The sequence below is a fragment of the Tribolium madens genome, unplaced genomic scaffold (assembly GCF_015345945.1).
Source record: "Tribolium madens isolate multiple individuals breed KSU strain unplaced genomic scaffold, Tmad_KSU_1.1 Scaffold_91;HRSCAF=231;Tcas5.2_LG7, whole genome shotgun sequence".
NCBI classification, from domain to species: domain Eukaryota; kingdom Metazoa; phylum Arthropoda; class Insecta; order Coleoptera; family Tenebrionidae; genus Tribolium; species Tribolium madens.
Window position 1 is genome coordinate 17,387,784 of NW_025401063.1, and position 19,322 is coordinate 17,407,105.

The window sequence follows — 19,322 nt, forward strand, 5'->3', positions numbered from 1 at the left end:
AACTTGTTGCATAAATAACTAACATTTTTTTTAGTAACATTTTTTAACTTTTTTATCATAGACGATTTTGGTTGAGAAAAACGAAATTTAAAACTTTTATTTCTTTAATTTTTTATTTCTATTGATTATTGTTTTTTGAATGTATTTTGAAAGCGTTTTTATTTTATGTTTTGATTTGCAAGTGTTACATTGTTCTTAGTATTTATTAGTTTATGTTATTTACTGATTTGTGTTATTATATGCTTAACTTTTATAATTTTTATATTTTTTTAACTTTCACACTTTTATACTCCAATTTATAGTTTTATAGATTCCTGTCTTATGGTTTCATTTATAATTTCCATTAGAAAAAATATGGTTTGAAGTTCCAATTTTGTATAATATGTTTTTGTGTTTTTAAACTGCGATGAGGTTGCCCCTCTCTAAAAAAATTTGTAACGACGCCAATGAAAACTGGATGTGTCAAAAAATTTCTCTAGTATAAAGCGCCAACGGGAATCAGTTGGATTCAAAAAATGCCTAGGCAAGACGACGATGCATTTATCACAAAAGCGCAAATGAATTTTAAAAATCGTCCAGTTGAGTGCAAAAAAATATTTTGCACATTTTACGCTTGAACGAATTATTCCAATTAAATTAAGTCAGATTAGTTGGTACAACATAATTTCATTAATTAATTATGATTAAAGACGTTTCCGAATGGTAGTTTAAGCTTCGCCTTTACCCTAACCAATTGTCAATTAGGCAAGTTTGCGATAGGAAATAAACAGGGTGAAACTTGTGCTTAATTAAAGTGCAGAAATTTAAAGATGATCAAGTCGTTGCTTTGTCCTGTTTTGCAATAGGCCCTTGAAATAGTTGAAGCGGGGCTATCCGTAACATCTTAGGTCGCCTCCCATTTCATTAAAATCGACGACGGTCAAGATAATGCCACTATGGTAGTTTGGTTCCACCAACTAATTAAAGCAGTGGCTGCACTGTGTCATTAACAAGTTTCAGAAGGGTTATGTATGTTTAACAGAGTTCTCATATCTGCAATATATGTCATAGAACTTTGGCAACAGTAAATTATACGGTTATCCACAAGCGATATTATAGTCGACTTAATAACACAGGGCGACAAAAAAAAGTCATGTCGTGACAACTTGACAAATTTTATATCATTTTGTTCGTCTCAGTGAGACAAATCAAATGCACTAAAAAAAATTTCAAAAAGTCCACACACTTTGAACTAAATTTTTTTTTTCTAATTTAAATGAATTTAAAATACTTTAACTTTAAAAAATCATTACTCAATAACTATTATGCCGATTTCCTTCAAATAAAGACCATTCTAAAGGGATGGCCTTGCCCTTTAGAATGATATAAAATTTGAAATTGAATATTGGCAAACTTTTCTTCGAACAGTGTTCGAAGAAATTCGAAGTAAATCGAAGTAATCTAAGAAAAACCCTACAAGTACATTTTTTTTCATCACCATCGTGTAGATCATTTTTTTATTGGTTAGAATCCAAATTTTTAAAATAATATACCGAGTAATTTTTAAAATATGATTTTTTGAAGTTAAGGTTTGCTAATCAAGCATTGCGCTATATAGGAGAAATGCATGTTAATCTTACTTAAAATTGCATTTTTATAAAAGTATTTGTTTTAAAACTCTTCTTTTGCTTAAAAATGCTCAATTGCACCTTCTTTGTTCTAATTAGAATAAACAAAAACTATTTGTTTACTTAAAACAAATAAAGAGTACCTGCGTACTAATTAAAGCAAATAAAGAGTTTTGTTTTAAAAATGACCACTGATCATTGAGCAAAAAGGATCTAGAAGTTTAAAGCAGTAGCTTTAAATATATGAACAAATCTTTTTCAAATCAAATCACTTTCCATTCAGATTTCGATTTGTTCACTTTGTTCTAGCTTTCTGAACTTTTTTTGAAAATGTTCTGAGCAAACGCTTTCTCATCATTTTCGAGTAATGTTAAATGCAATAAGTCACCTCATTTATTTTATTGGTACATCTTACGATTAGCTTCAGTTAGCTTGTAGGTAGTAGTTGTTGTGATAACAGTTGCACACGAAGCAACTGACTTATTGCATTCAACATCAGTAGAAAGTGATGAGAAAGCATTTGCTGAGAACTTTTTCAAAAAAAAAGTTTAGAAAGCTAGAACAAAGTGAACAAGACGGAATCTGAATGGAAAGTGATTTAATGTGAAAAAAATTTATTTTTATATTTAAAGTTACTGCTTTACTACTTCTATATCCTTTTTACTCAATGATCAGTGATCATTTTTAGAACAAAAAAACTCATTATTTGCTTTAATTAGTACGCAGGTACTCTTTATTTTTTTTAAGTAAAGAAACAGATTTTGTTTATTCTAATTAGAACAAAGAAGGTGCAATTGACAATTTTTAAGCAAAAGAAGAGTCTTAAAACAAATACTTTTATAAAAATGCAATTTTAAGTAAGATTAACATGCATTACTCCTAAATGGCGCAATACCTGAATAGCAAACATTAACTTCAAAAAATCATATTTTAAAAACTACTCGGTATATTATTTTAAAAATTTGGATTCTTACTAATAAAAAGATGCTCTACACGATGGTGACGAAGAAAAAAAATTACTCGTAGGGTTTTTCTTAGATTACTTCGATTTACTTCGATCTTCTTCGAACACTGTTCGAAGAAAAGTTTGCCAATATTCAATTTCAAATTGCATATCATTCTAAAGGGCAAGTCCATCCCTTTAGAATGGTTTTTACTCACCGGCACAAAATTCGATCCATTAATTTTATTTAATTTTTCTCAACTAATCCTTGTTCTACAACGCAGCAATTTTTTGAGAACTTTAAATTACACATTTTAAAGCAAGTATAAACAAAAACCAGCTTAAATTATATATATAACAGTTTCTTTTATTTTATTTTTTTCAATGAAAAAAAAATACAAAATTTTACGAAAACATTAAATCCTGAATTAATACCTAATAAAGAGTTAAGACCTAAACTGAAGTTTAATATTGTGTGTTGCCTCCCTTTGCACGAATTACAGCTGCCATTCTTCTTGGCATTTCTTCAATAAGATGTTCAATCGCTCTTTGGTCAATTTTTTCCCAAATTTGGGTTACTGCCACACTTTGCTCTCTCAAAGTTGCAAGAGCAGGAAGTCTGCGTCGAACCTTTATTCCCACCATGTCCCAAATGTGTTCAATGGGATTTAGGTCAAGACTTCGCGCTGGCCATCTCATACGTTTGATTTCAACCTCATCTAGATACGTGTTCACGATGCGAGCAGTGTGAGCACGTGCATTATCGTGCATAAAAATGAAATTTTCACCAATAAATGGTGCATAAGGCACAACATAGGGTTCCAGAATGTCTCTGATGTACCTATCAGCAGTCATTGTTCCTCTGTTTACAATGACTAATTCGGTACAAGCTTCCAAACTAATGCCACCCCAGAACATAATAGAGCCTCCTCTAAAACTCAGTCTTGGACAATATTGCACTGTGCTCTTTGTCGTCCATCTGGAGAGTGAAGACAAAACCTCGACTCATCAGAGAAAAGAACTCGGCTCCAATCAACAACATCCCAATTCTCATGTTCATGAGCAAAACGTAGTCGCTCGACTCGACGCTCTCTGGTCAATTTGGGGCCATTTGCTGGTCTTCTTGCAACTAATCTTTCTTCCTTGAGTCTTCTTCTTACTGTTCTTTCTCTTATTGTCACACCCCTTACCTCTTCTAACAAGTTACGAGCATGACCAGCTGTTGTGTCCCAATACTTGAAGTGTGAGAAAACGATCATCTCGATCTGTGGTACATCGCTTTCTTCCTGATCCAACTCTCCTAGTGTAGCCCCCAGTTTCGCGAAACCGTTCTACAGCTCTCTGCAGCTCGAAACTCCAGAAACTCGAGCTACCATCTTGAAATAGAGCAATTGCTCTAGCCGCGTCCGTTGGATTTAAAACCATATTTACTTTTAGAAGGCTAAATTACTTGTACGTGCTTCAAAAAATGACAAGAATAATGACGAAGGGCATTAAAATAGGTATCACGATAAAAGAAAAGTGGAAAAAAAGTTTTAAAAAATCCTCAAAATTTTATCGCGCGCTCATTTTTTTGTTTGTTGGTTTGAACAATAGTTGGAAATATATCTTATTTCTGTTTAAAAGTTCTCTGATCAAAAAAAAAATCGAAAACGTTTTCGAGAAAATAAAATATGGATCGTGTTTTATGCCGGTGAGTGTATTTGAAAAAAATCGGCGTGATAGTTATTGAGTAATGATTTTTTAAAGTTAAAGTATTTTAAATTCCTTTAAATTAGAAAAAAAAAATTTTTGTGCATTTGATTTGTCTTACTGAGACGAACAAAATGGTATAAAATTTGTCACGACATGACTTTTTTGTCGCCCTGTCTAATTACCAGGTTTATCAAGTAGTCTGAAACGCAAAGAAAATTCCTGCAACATTTCCCCCATCACACTATTAAAATTCCTCGCCAACTTGCAAAATAATCAATATATTCAGACCCTTCAAACACACTCGCAGGACTTTGTTCCCATTCCGTTGGCTCCAAATCTTCCGTTCACCACAACGTCCGGTTCCTTGAAACAATTCCTCTGTAATTTACGATCGCTTTGTTATTATTTTAGTGGAGTTTAATGGAAAGGAAAACAGATCCGTTTGGGACCCAACTAAAATTTACATTTCAACACTTTGAAACTAGGAGACAAATTTAAAAGCTCCAGATTCACCTCCACCACCGACAAAAGTACCTAATTAAATTTGCATAGAAACGACTCTGCCACGGCATGGTCTTGTACTAATTGAGAAACACATCCTCCACTTGCTATCGATTCGTGTAAAAAAAATCAAATCATTATCTCCAAAGATGAAATAATTTACACTTGAACGACTCTTTTACACGGGTTGCGAAAAACTCTTTGAATTTAATTGTAATAAAATTAAATTAAAAAACAACGATTCAGTTCTTTGATGCCATCAAAGAGTTTTACAATAGAATTAGTGTTGCAAAATTTTCTTTTGAACTAGATTCGATTTTATACATTCTTTGATATTGGTAAAACCTTAAACAGTTATTATTTGAAATCTGATTAGAGCAAATTTTTCCAACGCTGTTGCTATGTTCAAAAAATTATATTTTAGGGTGACATTGATAACAATTAAGATTAGACTAAACAAAGTTTCTACAATCTTGTTCATTTCATTGTGTTCCTTAATTGTTCCGAAATTAATTACCATAATCGATTAGTATTCTACTTTTAAAATAAGTACTTTTTGATTAACTCATTATTATTATTTTATCTCAATTGCTAACCATTTGGAAGTTGGGAAATATGTCATTACATTTCTTGGTCAGGAAGTAATTTATTAGATTACGAGTCTATTGAATGTCAAAAACGCAAGCAACTACGTCATTTTGGTGAATTGTGTTTGAAAAAAACATTCATTTTTATTATTTAAAGAAAATGTTATTGTAAATAAAATAGATATACAAACCTCGCTGGAAATGTCTTTAAATTCTTACTTACTCTATCTACTTTAATTTACTTACTAAATCTATCTTTCGATCGGATGTCTGAACCTTCGGGATAATGACAATTTTTTTGTCTTTAACAACTTTATTAAGGGAATCATTTTTTTTTTGTTTTTTTTTTAATAATTTACCTGAAGGAAGTCGGGTTTTACCAATACAGGTAGGTGGTCATTTAAAAAGATTAAATAAAATAAAATAAAGCAAAAATTATTATTAAAAAAAAAACGAACTGAATATACCGGGTGTCCCAGCGTGTTAAAAAAGTCCATTACTAGCCTTTAAATGGTGATATTAAAAAAAATGTATAGGACATTGATAGATACTAATCTAGTGCATCACCTAAAATTACTTTCAACCATACAGCATGTCCCAAAATAAGTTACGATACAAATTTGTGTTTTTTTTTAATGAACCACCATGTTTCTTTGCATTTTTGGATGTAGCTTTTTAAAACAATGTTTTTACGCCAAACTTTTTCGCTTAGTTTTAGAAATAAAACATTTTTTTACGAAAACATGTACTTTTTAAAAATTTATTACACAAAAACTAAGACAGCTAGAACACATTTTTTTCTTACTTCTGCAAAGAAAAACGTACAGAATTTAAAGCTGTTACAATTTTTTAGTGTTTTGCATTTGTAAAGATTAATAAATTAAGAAGTTTGTTGAAAGTTAAATATCTTAAAAAATTTAAATGAAACACCCAATTTTTTTATTTTTGCATCTAATAGACTGATAAATTGTCTATCTAAAAAAATAAACTTTTAATGTCTAGAATTGATAAATAAAAAGATATTTAACATTCAATGTTAATTGTAGCAACAATGCTTATCATTGTTGATACTATGGCAACCATAGTAATTCCACCATGGATGACTGTTGATTTATCCAGAGATTGTAAAAGTGGTTATAAATACTGAAATTCAAATTATTTTATTTTAAAAATAAAGAATAATGCATTCAGTTTAATACAAATGTGATTATTAAGTAATATTTCTTATATCTTTTGTTCAACTGTGCACTTTTTGACTACTGAAACAATAGTAATTTTTTTTTTTTAATGTTTAACGTTAAATATCTATTTAGTAATTGATTATAAACACCTAAAAGCAAATAATTTTAGTAAGCCAATTTAATAATCTTTTCAATGCAAAATCAATAAATAGGGTGTTCCACTTATTTTTTTTAAGTTATTGAACTTTTAACAAACGCCTTCATTTTTTTATCTTTGCAAATGCAACACACTAAAAAAATGTTACAACCTTATAGCTTGTACTTTCTTCTTTGCTGTAGTAAAAAAAATATTTCTAGATATCTTAGTTTTTGTGTAATACATTTTTAAAAAGTGCATGTTTTGTCAAAAAAACCGTCTTATTTTTAAAACTAAGCTAAATCAAAAACATATGGTGTTTCATTTAAAAAAACACAAGTTTGTAACTTATTTTTGAGACACGCTGTATAGTTGAAAATAATTTTAGGCGATGGACTAGATTAGTATCTATCAATGTTCTATTCAATTTTTTTTTAAATTTTACTATTTAAAGGTCACTAATGGACTTATTCAACTTGCTGGGACACCCTGTATTTATGAATTCTAAAACAATAGAAATTTGATAAAGTTGAATAACATATTAAACACTTTGTACTTTAAGTCAAAATTAAACAGCAAACCCCCAGCAACAACTCTCTCATTTATTAGATTACAGCAATCCCATTGTTATTTTACTTTATTTAATAATGTTTAATGTCCCACCAAATTCAGTCTGAGTCTAAAATCGAATTAAAAAACTCCTCACTTAAAATGTTGTCTAGAGGCAAAAAGCAGGAAGAAAAGGACTGGTTCCAAATCCTTGCAATTTTTTTGGGTATGTTGCTTAAAACTTTGGCAATATTTAATAACCGATTTTAGCGTGCATTTCGTCATTTACTGACGGTATGATTTTTTCCTGGCCTTCCCCAGCAATTCCAAAAATCGTAGCAGATAAAACCAACTACGATATATCATTAGATGAAGCCTCATTCTTCACAGTTTTGCCCCCAATCGGGGCTATACTTTCCTCATTTCTTTTTGCAAAACTAAATGACACGATTGGGCGTAAATATACTCTACTTTTGATCACAATTCCTCAAATAATTGCCCTGAGTTTGATCGCCACGGCAAAATCTATTTACGTGTTCTACTTGGCTCGATTTATAGGGGGTTTGGGCGACGCTTGCCTTTTTGGCTGTTTACCCGTTTACGTGGGGGAGATTTCCACCCCAAGAGTGCGAGGTTCGTGGGGTAATTTCATGACTTTTCTCATGTATGTTGGCCAATTGTCAATTAATATTATAGGGAGCTACAGCTCAATTGCCATGACGGCTTATATTTGTCTTATTTTTCCAGTTTTTTTCTTTTGCACTTTTATTTTTATGCCGGAAACTCCTTATTTCTACTTGATGAAAGGCCGCGTCGAGGACGCACGAGTCTCTTTACAGCGTCTTCGACGAGTTGAGAACGTCGAAGAGGAGTTAACCAAACTAAAAACCGATATTGAACGACAAATGTCTGAATCTGGGAGTTGGAGAGATGTTTTCGCCATCAGGAGCAACCGGAGAGCTTTATTTGCCGGAATTTTCCTCCGAGCGTCTCAACAACTGGGCGGAATTTCCTCCTTTACAGTCTACACCCAGTATATTTTCCTCAAATCGGGCGGCGACGTCTCGGCCAGTACCTCCGCGATCATCTTCATGGGTCTGTGTGCGATTTTGAACATGTTTGCAGCTTTTACTCTCGACAAGATCGGTCGTAGAAAATCTTATTTCTTATCGCTGTTATTGTGTGGTTTAGTGTTGTTGTGTGAATCTGTTTATTTTTTGCTCGAGCAGTTTTACAGTGATTTATTTGATGTCAAAATCTTTAACTGGATTCCACTGGTTGGGATGATACTCTATGTTGTATTTTATTCATTTGGACTTGGTATTGTGCCTACTTTAATGCTAGGAGAGCTTTTCTCGGCGAGTATTAAAGGAAAAGGTTTGTTCTTAATGAATATCGTGTTGGGGCTTTTTGTGAGTGTGGCAACCAAGTTGTTTCATTTGCTTGATACATCGTTTGGGTTGTTTTCACCGTTTTTATTTTTTGCGGTGAGTTGTTTTGTATCGACAATTTTGTCGGTGCGTTTCGTGCCAGAAACTAAAGGGAAAACGCTGGGAGAGATTCAACAATTGTTGAAAGGGACAAAAGAAGATGAACAACAATGTTAATACAAATCTTTTTTATTTTATTAAAAAATCTGTCTATTCAAATATTGACATTTTATTTAAACTCAGAGTTAATAAATAAATTTTGTTAAATTAAATTTACTTTTATCTTTTTCTTCACGCAAAATAAAAAAACAAAAAATTAACAAAATCTTTAAAATAAATACAGCAATAAATAACAATTAAGCTGCAAATTATAAATAGTTAAGTAAAGAAAAAATCTGTCAAATGTTAAAACAACTTACTTTGTAAAGATCAAGACATGAAATAAATCTTTCTAGTATTTTATACCAAAAAATAACCACATTTTTTATCTAATCTAAATTCGCAACAGTTATAAGTAAATGTAGAAAGTATTTAAAAAATAATTAAAACAGTATTTTATTATGCACGGAACGTAGCCATGGTTAGAGTTAATAAAAAAAATAAGCATTTATACATACCAGGTGAATAAAAAGTATGGAACCAAACGTTTTTTGCTTAAACTATTTATTTTTTGAAAAACTAATTGATGAGTGATAAAGTACTATAAAAATGTGATGTTTTAACAAGAATAAAATTTTTCAATATTTCTTTTTGTTTTTGAGTTCTACAAAAAAATATTTTTTTTTAAATGGCAACCCAGTATAAAAGCATTTTTCTCATAAAAGCTATACTCTAAGGATTACAAGTATATGCTTTATAATTAATTTTTTCAAAATTTTTTTTTTACATAAATTGCAATTTTGACAAAAAAAATCGCATAACTCAAAAACAAAACAAAATTTCGTTTTGAAAATACGATCACATTTATTATATTATTTTAATTTATATTAATTATTATTTTCTGGAGGTAAATGATTAAAAATAAAACCGCTTGGTTCCATACTTTATATTCACCCTGTATATGTAGATTGAACAAAAATTTTGAATCAAACGATTTTTTGATTAAATTATTTACTTTCCAAAGAAATAATGCATTATAAATTATGTATCTTTTTAAAAATTTGATCGTTTTTCAAAATATTTGTTTTAGTTATTGAGTCATAAGAAGTTTTTATTCTTTTATAGGAACTCCCTATGACAATTTTTTTTAGAATGACTATGATTTAAAAATTACAAAAAGAAAATGTACAACTGCGAGCATTAAATTTTGGTAGTCAATGTCATTGCCTAACATGCTCTCTTGTGAAACGAAAATGTGAATGTTAAATAGCATTCTTGAATTTGACGGAACTTCTAACGAGTCCCAACTGCTCAGCCACCTTAATTTCAGAAAATCCACTCTCCAGTATGGTAATTATTTTCACTTTGTCGAAATAAGAAACTTGTGACACAATAAAATGTTTGTTAATTAGTTTTTGGCGTGGTGTTGACATTTATATTCATTTTTAAAGAAAGTTGAAACAGACAAAATACAAAAAAAAAATTTTGACAAAAAGATGAAGTTTCAAAATTACATTATACCTACAAAAATTTAATACTCACAATTGTACACAAAAAAACTTAGTGATTTGTCAACAAGAAATTACCACCTAGGATTTGAATTTTTAGGAAAATTACGATTTTCATGTTGATTGTAACTAGAATTTTCAGAAGTAATTTTGAATGCTTGGGATTGATTACCCCTTGTTGGTAACGGTTGACGTTTTCTGTCAACCTGCTGTCAACTCAGTGATGCCTGATTAGGGAATTTTTCCCTGATTCTAGGGATTTTTTTAACAAAAAGGGAAAAAGGGATCTTTTTCAATTTTTCTTAATAATCTAGAGATTTTTTACATTTTTAGTGAAAATCCCAATTTTATTCACTCCGCTGGCGCAGTTTCAAAAATTACAACAATTTTTAATGTGAGTTTAGCACATAGTAACGCGGAAACCAAAAATGTATTTTCTGTAGTTACATGTGTAAAGACAAAAAAAAGAACAAGATATAAAGTGCACTAAAAGCAGTTTGGGTTTTTCACGTTGCCAAGTTTACTAATTATTGCAGTTCATTTAATGTTTTAGACAAATATTTAAAATCAATGAAATCCCATAATTTATAAATAAAAATTAAGTAGGTATCTAAATATACACGTTTATTTGAATTTGTTTTAATTGACTTGTATTTTATTTTTTTTATTTCTTTAGTAAAATTTATTTTAATTTATTGTTATATTATTTATTGATTTTTTGTTGTTTGGAGTTAACACATTTTTATGTTGTATTTATATTATATTACCTCAACAAAATAGACCTACGAAATAGTATCTTTTTAATTTTTTAAGTAGTTTAGGGAGTTCTAGGGAATTTAGAAGCTACAATCTAGGGACAAGCGCTTCATCTCATCTGGCATCACTGTGTCAACTATCAGTTGAATTATCCATATAGGCTAACAGGCTTCGACCATATATTAATATATATGGTCGAAGCTAACAGGTGACTTAACCTACATTTTGACATGGGTTACGATATCTTTTGTTTGTCACCAAAAACCAACCTAACCAAATTTATGGCAACCTATTTCTTGTTGATACGACAATATACAGTCAATTATTAGTTTGACAATACCTGTCAAAAATATTTCTTTTAATTTATACTTTTTACATTACATTTAAGTGAAGTAGAGGAAGCCAAAATCGTCGTTCAGCTGGAAAAGGTGGGAAAATTATGAATTTAGCGATAGAATTTAGAGTGAGAAAAAGTACAGTTGGAGACAAAATACTTTGGTCGTCACTTTTCTGACACTTTAAACAATTTCAAATTAATGACAACTATTATATTTTTCTATCAAAAATATGGTCAACTATGATTGACAGTAGCTAAAAATAAGGTTAACAGTCCTAAAGCATACTTTACAATTTAATGTCACTCAAGTGACATTGACAACCAAAGTATTTTGTCTCCAACTGTACCATCGGAGGGATTAATAAAAAGTGGGTAAATGAGCGCACCGTGAAACGCATGGTGAGTTTGGGATGCCCTAAAAGTACAAATAATTAACTACTAAGTCATTCAGTTTGTTACTAAATTCGAAAACATATTTTGTTCAAATATAACCTATCTATTTTTTAACTGGCATGCCATCAAATTATTTTAACTTATTTTTAATAAAACACGTGCACACTTTGGAAAAATTGATAAACAACACTAAATGTTTTTGACATTTCCCGTTTTTTTTTATCTCAATTTTATTCGACCAAAATTATTAGAAAATATTTTTCTTATTTAGCAAGAGATTTTTTAGAAAAAATTGTTTACCAAAATCATTAGTAGTATTTTTTGTCAACAAACGTTTTTCCTAACATTATATCTTTGTTTTACGCTTGTTTACATAAACGTTATCTAAAAATTATATAAAACCCAAGTACACAAGTTGTAATTTAAACCGTACTAATAGTCCTTATTTATGTTAAAAATAGCTCTACTTATTATGTATTAATAAGACACAATAAATTACATTTTGAAGAATGTATGAACACTGTCTGACCTTGAGATAATTAATATACAACTATTTGTCATTTGCAAACAATTAAATTAATTAAATAATTTTGCCAAAGATTTTTAATTGTTAATTTAATTATTTCGAATTTCAACTGATTCTACAAATTTATCACGCAAAAAATGCATAAGATAAAGCACTTTAATCATTAGACAAGCAAACCAAATCCTGAAAATCCCTTAAATGCCAAAACCAACCAAGCTAAATTCTCAGCAATAATTTCATCACTCGTTTACTCCAAATTTTGAGCAAATTCATTGTTTATCTATTTAACATTACGCGATTAAAACATTTCGAACATTCACAAGTTCAGTGTGATAAAGAATGACGCTCGCAAACAGCACTCGGTAACATTACAATTTATATTAAACTTTAAAAGTAATTAAAAATGTCTGGAAGTATAACAGTAAAAAGTGCTAAATTCGATGTACAAGAAGACAGACATGAAAAAGGGGGCGACTGGTATCAAATCCTTGCAATTTTTTTATGTAAGTTAAAAGCAAAAACTAAAAATGTGGTAATAGTGTGATTTCAGCATGTATATCAGCATTCAATGCCGGGATGCTCTTCTCATGGTCGTCACCTTCGATTCCGAAGATATCTGAAGATAAAGTAAATTACGATATTTCGTTAGATGAAGCGTCATATTTCACAGTTTTGCCCCCAATGGGTGCCATCTGTTCCTCTTTCATATTTTCCAAACTTACGGATAAAATAGGCCGAAAACACACTTTAATCCTAATCGCAATTCCTCAAATTGCTTCTTTGGTCCTAATATCAGTCGCAAAATCAGTTTACATTTTCTATATCGCTCGCTTTTTAGCAGGAGTGGGAGACGCTTGCCTTTTTGCATGTTTACCAATCTATGTCGCCGAAATCACCACACCGAAAGTGCGAGGCACTTGGGGCAACTTTATGACATTTTTGATTTACATCGGACAATTAACGATAAATATTGTGGGTAGTTATACCTCGGTGGTGATGACTGCTTACATTTGTCTGATTTTTCCGATTTTTTTCTTTTGTACTTTTATTTTCATGCCCGAAACGCCTTATTACTACTTGATCAAAAACCGGACTGAGGATGCAAGACACTCTCTGCAAAAATTGCGAAGAAAACAAAACGTTGAGGAGGAATTGAATAAACTCAAAGGTGATGTTGCACGACAAATGTCGGAATCGGCCACTTGGAAGGACATTTTTACAATTGTGAGTAACAGAAAGGCTCTTTATGCCGCAGTTTTTCTCCGAGCGTCCCAACAGTTGGGAGGAATCTCCTCATTTGCAGTCTACACTCAGTATATTTTTCTAAAATCGGGTGGTGACGTTTCTGCAAGCACCTCTTCGATTATTTTTATGGGTTTATGTGCAGTGCTCAATATGTGTGCAGGATTTACTCTTGATAGAATCGGTCGAAGACGATCCTATTTCTTATCTTTGATATTGTGCGGTTCCGTATTGTTATGTGAAGCTATTTACTTTATACTTGAACAGTTTTATGAAGATAAAGTTGATGTCCAGATCGTAAATTGGATTCCTTTAGTTGGGATGATTTTATATGTGATATTTTACTCGTTTGGTCTTGGTATTGTCCCCACTCTCATGATGGGTGAACTTTTTTCAGCAAGTATTAAAGGAAAAGGTTTATTTGTATTGAATATTGTTTTTGCTTTGTTGGTCAGTGGAGCAACTAAACTGTTTCATGTATTAGACACGTCGTTTGGCCTATTTGCACCTTTTCTATTTTTTTCGGTTAGTTGTTTTCTATCTGCAATACTTGCCCTTCATTTCGTACCAGAAACCAAAGGAAAAACACTCGAAGAAATACAACAGTCGCTGAAAGGCCACAAAAAACAAGATAAACAACCTTGTTAATTAAATAATAAAGATATTTATATTTTTAATTGCGTTTATCTAAAACTCAGATTTAACATTGCATTTAAAAAGCCCTCCTAACTGTTGGGTTGGTAAAGTGGTTGGCAATGCAAAATACCCTAAAAAATGACACTGAGATTTAGGTTATGTCAGTCTAACCTACAACAGACTAAAAATGTTTAAAAAAGGTACTTCACAACCTATTAAGATATTCAACTTTAAAATCCCGAAAACCCTTTTCTATGCGAGCACCGCAGCTGCCGCTCTTGGCTTAACTTGTCTCATTAAGTATAGTCAAACTCACCGGTTCGCCCCTTTTAACACAAAATTGCAGAGAATGGACCGGGGGTCCTAAATTACAACCCTCTATTTCGGCAGAAGACAAAGTCGTGATTGTCACAGGGGCTAACACTGGGATTGGTAAAGAAACAGTGAGAGATCTCGCAAGACGCAAAGCTAAAGTGTATATGGCTTGTCGAGATTTGAAACGATGCGAAGAAGTAATTTAAAATTGCTAAATTGTGTGTGGTTTTATTTGATTATTTCAGGCTAGGGCTGAGATAGTTTTAGAAACTAAAAATAAATATGTTTATTGTAGAAAATGTGATTTGGCGTCATTGCAATCAATTAGAGAGTTTGTGAAACAGTTCAAATATGAGCAACCACGTCTGGATATCTTGATTAATAATGGGGGGGTTATGAGGACGCCAAAATCTAAAACTAAGGATGGGTTTGAAATGCAGTTAGGTGTGAACCATTTGGGGCATTTTTTGTTAACTAATTTGTTGTTAGACAGATTAAAGGTAAATTTCCGTTTGAAATTATATAATTTAATATTTATTTTTAAAGGAATCAGCTCCTAGTAGAATTGTTAATGTCTCAAGTGTTGCGCACAAAAAAGGCAAAATAAATAAAGAGGATTTGAATAGTGAACAAAATTATGATCCTGCAGTTGCTTATGCTCAAAGCAAATTAGCCAACATTTTATTTACTAAAGAATTAGCAAAAAGATTGGAAGGTAACGAAATTATTCTAGTTTTTTTGTTTCTAATAATTTTTCAGGCACTGGCATAACTGTGAATGCAGTTCATCCTGGAATAGTCAATACTGAAATCACCAGACACATGAGTTTTTTCAACAGTTGGTTAGCTGCTATTTTAATTAAACCAATAATTTGGCCATTTATCAAAAATCCGCATCAGGGGGCGTACACAGTGGTTTACGCAGCGTTAAGTTCTACATTAGATAAAGTAACAGGAACATATTTCAGGTATTAACGATTTTTCAAAACAAAGCATTGAATTTTTGTTTTAGTAATTGTGAAGAAGTTGAAGTCAGTGAAGCCGCCAAAGACGAAGCAACTGCTTCGTGGCTTTGGGCTGTGAGTGAAAAATGGACAAGACTTAACAGGGCTTAAGAAACAAATAAATTTCATAATTTTATTATGGAAGTTTTTATTCCACTTTCTCCTCTTCTCCTGTGATGTTTTTCACAATAGTTTCGCCGTCGATTTTAACAATTTCACAAGTTTTTTTATACAATTTTTCCGACAATTCCACGTCATTTACAAGATCTGAGGGTTTCTGAATCTCACAGTTGCTGAAAAAAATTATATAAAACAGTTAAATTGTTGTATTTACCTACCTGAAATAACATCCTGAAACATTCTTAAGGAAGGGATCAAGAGCAACATAGAGAAGAGTCTGAGAGCCTTGTTTAGGTGTTTTCATAAAAAGCCACATCCATGGCCACACTGACAATTTCGTGAAAAAGGAAGTTGTAATTCGAGAGTTACGCAAGTGTCGGGTTCCTCGCACAAGGCCTGGATTTACAGCATTGAAAGTTATATTCGTGTCTATAATTTTTCAATTAAATCAGAATTAACAGAATCGAGATTTTTTACGTTTCAATAACGAAGCCATATGTTTCGTAAACATAGTCAAAGCGAGTTTACTTTGACTAAAAGCCTCAATTTCCACAAATCTCTTCTCAGAATTTAAATCATCCAAATCAATTTTTCCTCTCAAATGTGCCACTGCTGAAAGATTGATGACTCGGCCGTTGTCCGATTTGCTCAATAAATTAAGAAGGAGATGTGTTAGTAAAAATGGACCTGAAATTCTTTCTAGTTTGCTTCGATGCTAAAAATTGAGTATTACCGAAATAATTCGTGCTTATTGTCATTTCATTGCCGTCCACTGTTTTTCGAAATGGGTGGAAAATGATACCGGCATTGTTAATCAAAATGTCGACTCTTTCATATTCAAGATTAATTTGATTAGCAAATTCTCGAATACTGACAAAATCGTTTAAATCAATCAATTTTATGATGGCATCGGTTTCGGGACATTCTTGGAGGAGATATTCGAGGGCTCTTTTGCCTCGTTCTGCGTTTCGAACACCTAAAATTAATCTGGCCCCTGAAACACAAAAAATTGTTTCGTGAAACTTTGATCTTTTAAATTGGACAGTAACGTAGCAATTAATTGCATTAATTATGCTAAATTTGTGTTAATTTTATTAAAAAATAATACCTTTTTTGGCAAGTTCTTTGGCTGTAGTTAGCCCAATTCCGCTTGACCCTCCTGTAATAACCACAATTTTTCCATCTATTCTATTTCTAGTCGGACAGTGAGCACCCCCAATGTACGCCCTGCAATTGAGACTCCGCAAAAATCCAAGAAAAAAATCAAACAATACCTAATTGCTCCTATTACAAAAATGATAAAAGTGGCAATGTAGGGCCACCAACATGACTTGACTCCTTCTAGATGCTCGAAAAATTGCTTCATTTTCCTCCAAAAGACTTTATCTGACAAACAGTAAACATAACAAACGGAAACTGTTGTTTTGTTTCAACACAATTTGATTGTTTTAAATTAGGCGGCGGAAATTGAATTTAGTTACTTCAGCAAACTGTCAGTAGATGACGCGACATGTCATTTGTCTGACTTGGAATTTACAAAATGGCAGCTTTGTTAATAAATGTTACTGCAACAAAAATATGAATTGTATTCGTAAGTGTTTGTGAAAGGTTAGTTTAAAAATTTATGTCGTGCATTTTAGTGATATTTAAATTTGTGACTGTTGTGGCGATATACGATCTCGAGTCAGGGTAAGTCAAGTAAGCCGATTGTCTATTTTTTCATCTACAGTGTGAATATTTACTAAACTCCATTTTTAAATATTGTAAAAATTTTAATTATTTGGTAGAAAATTGTGATTATAAACATTTGTGAGTTGGAATGTGTTAATTTAATTACGTTTGAATACGTAACTTTGATGTAATTCGATCATTTCTGCACGGCCCTAAATTTTATACAATTGGTGGACACATGTGTATAAATAGTTGCATAATTTGCATTTTTCGAAATTGATAAAAATCTTTTTTTTGTATGTATTACTTGTTTTGCAGTTTAGCCTTGACATTGAACTTGGTAAACCTTTTTAATATTTCAAGGTAGACAACACAGAACCTATATTGTCATAGGCCATGAATTTAATAGTGATCGATTATTGCATTTTTATGTTGAGCATAACTCAGCTATTCTACGCAGAATTTTATTCTTTTTCTTTAACATAATTTGGTGTGATGTAACGAAGCTATTTCTATAATTAAATGTGAAAATTTAGATAAGCGGTTTTTCTTATTTACATGTTTTCAATGCGAAGTGGGTACGTAATGAATTTGCTCGAATGTTAAGCAAATTTACTTTAGAATTTTAAATATTATACATTGATACAACAAAAAGACTTTATCACTGATGTTTTAATTAAATAGAATGAGAATGACTTTTTATACAATTACGTAATTTGTATTTAACACATATTATAGCGAAAATCTGCCGCGGATCAGGTGATATGTAATCTAGTATAGGAAAACATATTCTGTTTAGTTGAAATGAACATTTTATGAGATAAAACGGTGCAGTTTTTCACTGTTCTGATTTCAATATAAATTCTATTTCGACCTTATAAAAATGGCAAAAATGACGCGTTGCCTAGAAACATTTATTTTTGGAATTTATTTGCATTTGTAAATAATCAAAATCAATAATCCAGATAACAGATGTTTGCACAACTGCCTTTCTGTTCAAAAATATTTATATAAAAATCATTGACGATTCGATCTTTAGTGTGTTTAATTTTCTGTTAACGTCCTCTAAAAACTACATTTATAAAATAAAAAATATAGACAATTTAATTGACCTTAAAAAATAACAGTAAAAAACATTAACGTCAATTCGGTTTAAAGGGGGAATAAAGTAACAAATTATTGATAATTGATAAAAGACACCTTTTATTTTTCTAATTTGATCAGACAACAACATGTGAAAATTATCAAATTGCATGACCAATGAGAGTGCAATGCAGAAATAAATGCAGATATTATGCAAAATGCTAACGCAGTCTGTACTTTTTTCTCTCCATTTGTTATTATAATGCTGTGATTTTTTATCTTTTATGGAATTATTAAATTTTAGGACAAATATGTTTCGTGAAAATCAAACAAATAGAATTATTAAGTTTGGACTCGGCGTAAATAATAACTTGTTTTAAATTATAGATAAGTAGGTACAAGATACATTGAATTTTATAATTCCAGGAAAGTTTTTAAACTTGTTTATACCCAACCAGGTAGGATCCATTAGGCTTAAAAGTGGTCCAATAAAAATAAAATTTTGAATTTTGTTTTTTTCATGGATTTGATTTTTTTCCCGTGTTTTGATCATTCAATTTTCGTAATAAAATTTCGCGTGTATTTATTAATAGATCGTAATCTATTCCTTGTTCTAGCCTTGAACGAAGTTGATATAACATGAAAGTTCAGGGGCGCTTTCATGATAAACTGGTGCGTCTGAAATCAAAATTGTCACGTAACCACCCTAAAGATTTTTTTAATATTTTATCTTTAGAACAAAATTGATTGACCTAGAATTGCTTAGTCATAAAAAATGTTATTATTTTTCCTATTAGATAATGCTACAAGAGCATTTATCAAAATTGTGTTCAATTGATTGAAAAAATTGCAATTACGTGTTTATTATCTTGAGTGATAAGATAGCTAATTTGGTGGATTTCGAGATTTAAATGAGATAATTTTCTCATAAGTACGTATTATATTTTTATTTAATAATAAATTTCACTCATGCTGTAACAATTCTAAACCAACAAAAATAATTT

The 19,322-nt window shown here is 31.0% G+C and overlaps 5 protein-coding genes across 6 annotated transcripts in view; 4 read left to right on the plus strand and 1 right to left on the minus strand.

Annotated features, from left to right (window-relative positions):
- Positions 1-7,304: 7,304 nt before the first annotated feature.
- Positions 7,305-8,899, plus strand: LOC123011104 (facilitated trehalose transporter Tret1-like). The gene is made up of 2 exons (XM_044408394.1): positions 7,305-7,425; positions 7,470-8,899. Exons 1-2 carry the CDS (start codon positions 7,305-7,307, stop codon positions 8,804-8,806), a joined length of 1,458 nt encoding a protein of 485 aa, XP_044264329.1. The 3' UTR covers positions 8,807-8,899.
- A 3,672-nt stretch (positions 8,900-12,571) lies between these two features.
- LOC123011103 (facilitated trehalose transporter Tret1-like) lies at positions 12,572-14,167 on the plus strand. The gene is made up of 2 exons (XM_044408393.1): positions 12,572-12,751; positions 12,799-14,167. Exons 1-2 carry the CDS (start codon positions 12,652-12,654, stop codon positions 14,136-14,138), a joined length of 1,440 nt encoding a protein of 479 aa, XP_044264328.1. The 5' UTR covers positions 12,572-12,651; the 3' UTR covers positions 14,139-14,167.
- Positions 14,168-14,256: 89 nt separating this feature from the next.
- Positions 14,257-15,580, plus strand: LOC123012143 (retinol dehydrogenase 12-like). The gene is made up of 6 exons (XM_044409961.1): positions 14,257-14,426; positions 14,473-14,638; positions 14,687-14,941; positions 14,988-15,156; positions 15,201-15,408; positions 15,453-15,580. The coding sequence occupies exons 1-6, from the start codon at positions 14,314-14,316 to the stop codon at positions 15,553-15,555; spliced, it is 1,014 nt and encodes a 337-aa protein (XP_044265896.1). The 5' UTR covers positions 14,257-14,313; the 3' UTR covers positions 15,556-15,580.
- On the minus strand, positions 15,564-17,000 carry LOC123012142 (retinol dehydrogenase 12). The gene is made up of 6 exons (XM_044409960.1): positions 16,839-17,000; positions 16,673-16,791; positions 16,298-16,558; positions 16,042-16,251; positions 15,783-15,993; positions 15,564-15,737 (listed from the first exon to the last, which is right to left on the minus strand). The coding sequence occupies exons 1-6, from the start codon at positions 16,928-16,930 to the stop codon at positions 15,593-15,595; spliced, it is 1,038 nt and encodes a 345-aa protein (XP_044265895.1). The 5' UTR covers positions 16,931-17,000; the 3' UTR covers positions 15,564-15,592.
- Positions 17,001-17,089: 89 nt separating this feature from the next.
- LOC123012141 (steroid hormone receptor ERR2) overlaps positions 17,090-19,322 on the plus strand; it is a 33,050-nt gene continuing 30,817 nt past the window's right edge. Inside the window, exons 1-2 of one of the 2 annotated variants that reach the window (XM_044409959.1) lie at positions 17,090-17,155; positions 17,205-17,253. The gene's annotated coding sequence lies outside the window, so the exon portion shown is untranslated. Of the gene's footprint in view, positions 17,254-19,322 lie in introns of both variants that reach the window. The other variant, XM_044409958.1, reaches the window with a different exon arrangement.

Excerpts from the sequence above, each read along its gene's own strand:
- LOC123011104 (XM_044408394.1), top strand. The coding sequence starts at position 7,305 with ATGTCCCACCAAATTCAGTCTGAGTCTAAAATCGAATTAAAAAACTCC. Across the intron at positions 7,426-7,469 it reads AATCCTTGCAATTTTTTTGG|CGTGCATTTCGTCATTTACT; the intron begins GTATGTTGCTTA and ends AACCGATTTTAG.
- LOC123011103 (XM_044408393.1), top strand. The coding sequence starts at position 12,652 with ATGTCTGGAAGTATAACAGTAAAAAGTGCTAAATTCGATGTACAAGAA. Across the intron at positions 12,752-12,798 it reads AATCCTTGCAATTTTTTTAT|CATGTATATCAGCATTCAAT; the intron begins GTAAGTTAAAAG and ends GTGTGATTTCAG.
- LOC123012143 (XM_044409961.1), top strand. The coding sequence starts at position 14,314 with ATGTTTAAAAAAGGTACTTCACAACCTATTAAGATATTCAACTTTAAA. Across the intron at positions 14,942-14,987 it reads TGTTGTTAGACAGATTAAAG|GAATCAGCTCCTAGTAGAAT; the intron begins GTAAATTTCCGT and ends TTATTTTTAAAG. Across the intron at positions 15,409-15,452 it reads GTAACAGGAACATATTTCAG|TAATTGTGAAGAAGTTGAAG; the intron begins GTATTAACGATT and ends TTTTTGTTTTAG.
- LOC123012142 (XM_044409960.1), bottom strand. The coding sequence starts at position 16,930 with ATGAAGCAATTTTTCGAGCATCTAGAAGGAGTCAAGTCATGTTGGTGG. Across the intron at positions 16,792-16,838 it reads TTTGTAATAGGAGCAATTAG|GGCGTACATTGGGGGTGCTC; the intron begins GTATTGTTTGAT and ends TCTCAATTGCAG. Across the intron at positions 15,738-15,782 it reads GTTTCAGGATGTTATTTCAG|CAACTGTGAGATTCAGAAAC; the intron begins GTAGGTAAATAC and ends AATTTTTTTCAG.